Raw genomic sequence first — 6,130 nt, 5'->3', positions numbered from 1 at the left:
TTCCCCACAGCAGTGTGGGTCTTGCTGTAATATTTGCTAGTTTCAAATTCATGAAAAACATTCATGCTTATTTCCTACTAATCTTGATTGATTTACTTATTGATTATAAAAGGTGGATGGAAAAAAGGTTCTGGAAGCAAAGGAGATAGAGGGTCTTATCCAAAGCTCATTGAAACGAATGAAAAAATTCCTGTTCACATCAATGAACTTATGTTAAATCTCATAGTATAGATTTTCTGTATGATACTTCACCAAGTACATCTCTACTCTCATCTCAAGCTACCATCTATCTGAGAGATAAAGTGGCTATTTTCCATTCTCCCGACTACTTATTTTTTTCCTAGCTATTCAAAATCAGCTTTCACAAAGGCAAGTTTTTACTCCCTATACATATGAACTACACAATACTCTGAACTGAACTGAGACCACTATATTCATTTTACAGCGTGGTTTTAAATAGATGTGATTTGCCATATAGTTTACTGTTCTGCTAGATTTTCTGATTGAGAGCAGTCAGACAGATAGTAAGAACAGAAAATTGATGCATATACAATTGAAATATTACCCTTACCACGAATTCCTGTAAATACTTGTAGTGAAAACTATTTAGATTAAGCTGTAGAACCCTGAAAAGCAAGACAACTGATGGCAAGTAATTGCCTGAGACACAATACTAAAAAACTAATGAAACTATTTTAAAATGCACCATTGGTAACAAATCTGAAATAAAATAATATGCTAATTTCACAAGAATAATACAGAACAATTTTATTATTATTATACCTGATCACTTAATTCTGGATAATTTTATACATTACATACCCAGTTTCTGTTTGGTATATTGTTCTGTTTTTATTTATATTGAAAGATTAATGCATTGTGATCAGGAAAACAAGTCAGGCATATTAAATACATATTAAGGAGTACATATTTTCCTATTTAGTATACAAAGTATTTCATAAATACGAATTATATTACAAAAATAGTTTCTGCCACGCTCACACAGTAAGCACTTTGACAATTTTGGAAAACCCGTTAGGGTTGCAAGCATTTCATGTAACTGAGAAGGAACTCTAGTTTTAATTGGAGATGAGTCTTACAATAGATTCTGCATAAACATCAAATATTTTCTTCAGATCACCACAAATGCTGCAGAAGTCAGTTTTTTGTTTTTTTTTTTAATTTTATGTATAGACAGGTATGTTTCAAGTGGTCAAATTTATTTCATCGGTATGTAATGCATGGTATATTTTAAACAAATATTTGCACAATTTAACATTATAATTCCAGTGGTTTCAAGATGCAGGCCATAAATGTAACCAATTTACACATACTATCGAATGTTCTCTCTTTGCATGCTTGTTACTTTTCAGATAATCTTTAAACAGTGCCATTACAACACCACAAATCAAAGGATTACTCCAGTTCCACCAACTTAAATCCACGTGCAGGATGAAGGACCCAGCTGAGGTACAAACACCAGTACCAGGCTTCTTGTGTTTGCTCTAACAAATCACAAGGAGACGAAGGTTTAACATTTAAGGTAGAAAACATATATGCCTCTTGAGGTTAAATTCAGTGTAACGTGTATAAAGCATCCCTTTGGCAATAGAGTTTGCAGTATCCCTACAAGATTCCACAGGGTATGAGCTTTATGTAGTAAAACCTATTAAGGAATTTCTCCTCTACTGGACAAATCATGTGCAGCTACAGTTAATCAGATACCCTTGGATATCCCCTGCCTCTATGCCTATCAATATAATATAGTATTTGGAAGTTAAAAGTCAACAAAAGGCACTTTCATCATTAAATAAATGTCCTCTGTAGGCAATAAGATTGCATGAACTACATTTTATTCAAAGCTGTTTGTTCTTCAAGGACTTGTAGGTAGTCAGGCGAACCTTGAAGTTTAGCTTTTAGTTCAAAATATTCACTCTTTCTTTGTTCTACTACAATTTTACTATGATTACCACCTATTAGAGATTTCTTGTTTTTTTTGTCTTGTTGTTTCTCTGGGTAACGTATTTCAAAGCCACTGACCCCTATACTGTTGTATTCTTTTTTACTTTCAAGAAAATTCTGAATAAATACATTGGAATCCCTCCCAGGGAATAATTCATCCAGTTCATCAATTGTGCTAAGTCTTTTTCTGGTATCCACATGCAATAAATCTTTCTCTTTGTCACTAATATTTCGCAGAATGACTTTTTGCCCTGGTGGGTCAGCAAACGTGAAGCCCGTTTCAGACTCCTTTAAGCCACAGGTATGACTTTTGCTCATCTGCTCAATGGTTTGAGGAATGAAGGCCTCTGCGCCCAGTCCGTCTTTTTTGTTTGATTTGTGATCGTGTTTTCTTAGCTGCAGTTGCATAGAACTGCATTCTTGATTTCCAATCCCTTCATGCTTTACAGTTGGTTTTTTGTTGCGCCGAAGCACAAAAACAAGAAGACAAAAAGCAACAAACACTGTTAAAATAAGCACAACTAATATGCTTAAGATCAGGATGGACAACGGAACTGGGCCCCCGGAAGGACTCCGAACTGGTCCCAGAGGTGTTGTAAAAGTGACAGCAGGCACAGGACTAGAGAACAGAGCAGATGGCTTGTTTAAGAGTTTAGGACAGAGGATCTCATTTTTCAGAGACTTCAGTTCAATGTTAGCAAACTGTACAGGTGTTTCACATTTCAACTCCTTTACCACAATACCTTCACTTAGTTTTTCGAGCCACAGTTTTAAAGCAACTAAATCACACGTGCAGTCCCATGGATTACCTTCCAAATCAATTTGTGTCAGAGATTTTAGCTGATCAAGAACGCCACTTACAGGTAAATACATGAAATGATTGTTCCTCAGATTCAGTCTAGCAAGCGGTGCACCAGCAAAAACGTATGCTGGCAAGCTTCGTAGAAGATTGTTGTTCAGGTAGAGCAACTGCAAATTTGGCATTAAATCAAAAGTGCCTGCTAAGATTTCTTTGATAACATTGTATTCCAAATATAGATATTGCAAATTGTGGAGGCCAGCAAACATTTCTGGGCTCAGACGCTCTATCTGATTGCCATTGAGATACAATCTCCGTAAATTTGTAAGGTTGCGGAAAACTTCTCCTTTGATTACTGAAATCCGATTGCTGCCTAAATGTAGTAAATCCAGCCCCTCGAACTCAGTGAAATCTGTGGTGTCCACATCCTTAATATAATTGCCATTTACGTGCAGTTTCTTGGCATTTAAAGGTCTTGGTACGAGTTCGGTCATTGATTCTATATTTCTTTCTTGGCAATTTACACTTAATCCCAGGTCAGAAGGATGTGTTTTGCAAACACAGGGGACTGGGCAAGGTGTTAAAGGAGGCACCCTGGTCTGATAAGATACGATTTGACTGAGATTGCGATTGGATAGTGCTTTGCCTGCTACTATCCCCGAGATCTTAGAAGGATTTGTAGTTTTCGGAGGCTTTGTGACTAATCTGTGCACTGATGTCTGTGTAGTGTGGCCATTAGGTGTGCTGTAACCCGGCTCCAGCTGCGAGGGAGGCAGAACGCGCACATCGAAGTCGCTCCCCGTCCCCATGGAGCACAGCTCTTGCTTGTTGGTTTCTTTCAACAGCCTTCCATACAAGTCACTGGGTGTCTCACAGATAGCTTCGCCAATGTAGATGTTATAGGGCATGTTCTCCAGCCACGCTTTCAAAGGCAACAAATCACAAGTACAATTCCAAGGGTTGTCTTCCAGCTGCAATTCGACAATTCGCCCAATGTGTTCCAGAACTCCAATGTATGGAAGCTTCTGTATTCGATTCCCTCGTATATCCAGATGGGTTAGAGAAGCAAATCGAAAAATATTATCAGGAAGGAATGAAATCAGATTGTCATTAAGGATGAGGACTTTCAGCTTGTGAAGCTTATTGAAGGCTCCCCGTTCAATAAACTTGATTAAATTGTAGTCAGCTTGGAGATACTCCAAGTTCTCTATACCAAGGAAGGTATCAGCTCGGAGAATCTTTAATTCATTGTTGTTCAAGTGCAACTGCTTTAATGCACTAAGACCCAGGAATGCTCCTCCCTCAATGTTCTGTAATTTATTATTACCCAGTTGCAAGGACACTGCATGTGTAAAATTAAGAAAGGTATTTGGATATAGAACAATTAGCAGGTTGTTTTGAAAGTTGAGGTGGTAAAAATTGGACCATGGTGGTTTAAGCTGATTTGGTCTGTAGACTGCAACCTTCTCACAGTTGACATAGAGTACATTCTCAACTGACACACAGGAGCAAACATTGCAAATTTCCACAGATATATCAGCATCTGCAGTTGTAGAAGAAACTGGAGATGACAGAACCAGAAAGAGCCACAGAAACATCTTCTTGTGATCAGCAAGCAACCTTAGGCTCCTGAACAAAGATAAAGAATCTAAAGAAGAAAGAAGGAAAGAAAAAAGAAAATGTTTTTCAGTTGTCATTGTTCCAAAAAGTCGTTCGGGTTAAAAATTGTACTCCACTGAGCTACTGTACCTGCCAAGGATTATAGATAAACTACAAGCACTGAATTTCAAACAACATGAAATGAATTTTAAACAACATGAAAGGTTTTAACAACCCAAACAAATACACGGGAGCTAGAATTTCAAATACGGAATGTAAATCCCTGTAGACAAATACAAATAACTTTGTAAGGTCTATCAAATATATTTCTCTTTCTCGCACGCCAAACATGCATAACTAGCAAAATAAAACAACCAAGAGAGATTCCAATTTTATGCATATTTACTCTCCTCAATCCTGCACTGCTCACATGTTGCCGTGCATTTCAGGAATGTTAAACAAAAAAGCTGAAGTTATGCATGCCCAAAAATCTGGGTTGGGATAGCACAGTATAGAAAGAATGAAGCTGCTGGCAAAAAAAGCAGTGTCCGCATTCAATGTATATATCTCTATAGCATCGATGCATACAGATACCACTACATTAATATCGAGATTCACTCAAGGGATACATAGGCATGCAAGCACATTGTTTATGTCACTTATTTTACCTAGTTTAAGTAAATAGGTGGTAAATCAATCACAGAGATACAATGAACTATCCATAAAATGAGAAGATCAGCTCTAGGCAACCAATGGAGGCACACAGATGTGGAAGAAGCATGCACAGGCATACAGTCCCGTCCCCAGGAATAATAACAACACCCTGACTTACAGGGCAAAACAAAGTCACAATTCACCAGCCTGACACTACTGAAACCTGAGAAGAACAACTTTTTTTTTTTTTTTTTTTAATGGTAAAAGCTTATGTAATTTGCTCTCATCCCTGCACTGATACAGAGGTGGCTTTCAAGAACCCTTCACATACAGCCAGGCCAGCTGAGCTGCCATTTTTCACTCAGAAAAACTGAAGGCACAGGATTTCCTCTGAGTTACAGGCTGTTTTTTTCCTAAACAAACCAGTCAATAATCAATTGCTTCCCCCCACCTTCCCCATTCCCCCACTTCCCAACTTGCCACTTCCTTTCACATTGTGGGAAGCAACCGAGTTGGAAGGAGGGAGCCGGGATGGAAGTGCAGGAAACAGGAGCCAGCTGGAGGGAGGAGAATCGGACTGGAGGGAGCCGCAAGGAGGGTAGGATGAGCCGGGGGACCTGGGAGGGAGGGAAGGCAGGAAGGAAGGGAGGACAGGAGGGCGAGAGGGAAAGCGGGGGGCGCTGGGAAGAGGCACGGCAGGGCCAGGGAAGGGCGGCGGAAGGGCCCGGGGAGGCAGCGGGCAGCGCGGGGAGCGGAGCGGCCGCTGCGGCTCCCCGGCCGGGGCAGCCCGATGCCCCGCTGCGGCCGCCCCCGTTGATCCATCTGCCGCCGGCTCCCGCCTCGCCCGCGCTCCGGCCGCAGCTCCGCGGGGCCCCGCGCTCCGCCGGCGGGCGCGCAGCGCGGCCACCGCGGGACCCCGGCGCGCTGCGCGGCGCTGCGCCGGCGGCGGGTCGGCGAGCCCGGCCGGGAGCGCAGACACTACCGCAATTTTTTGCCGCAACACGATGGCCGGAGCCGGCTGGGCTGCTGCCGGCTCCCCTCTGCCGTGGGCGCCCCGTCGCCCCCTGCCTCCAGGCGGGGGGAGGGAGGAGGGACGCTGGCGCGCACACACACTAC

General features: G+C 41.6%; 1 protein-coding gene across 1 annotated transcript; it reads right to left on the bottom strand.

Annotated features, from left to right (window-relative positions):
* Nucleotides 1-360: 360 nt before the first annotated feature.
* SLITRK4 (SLIT and NTRK like family member 4) lies at nucleotides 361-5,396 on the bottom strand. The gene is made up of 2 exons (XM_026078337.1): nucleotides 5,189-5,396; nucleotides 361-4,414 (listed from the first exon to the last, which is right to left on the bottom strand). The coding sequence occupies exon 2, from the start codon at nucleotides 4,357-4,359 to the stop codon at nucleotides 1,846-1,848; it is 2,514 nt and encodes an 837-aa protein (XP_025934122.1). The 5' UTR covers nucleotides 4,360-4,414; nucleotides 5,189-5,396; the 3' UTR covers nucleotides 361-1,845.
* Nucleotides 5,397-6,130: the final 734 nt, after the last annotated feature.

This window comes from Apteryx rowi, unplaced genomic scaffold, assembly GCF_003343035.1.
Source record: "Apteryx rowi isolate R43461 unplaced genomic scaffold, aptRow1 scaffold_479, whole genome shotgun sequence".
Taxonomy (NCBI): Eukaryota; Metazoa; Chordata; class Aves; order Apterygiformes; family Apterygidae; genus Apteryx; species Apteryx rowi.
Note: the sequence above shows the minus strand (reverse complement) of the source record. Positions and strands in the feature narration are given on the sequence as shown.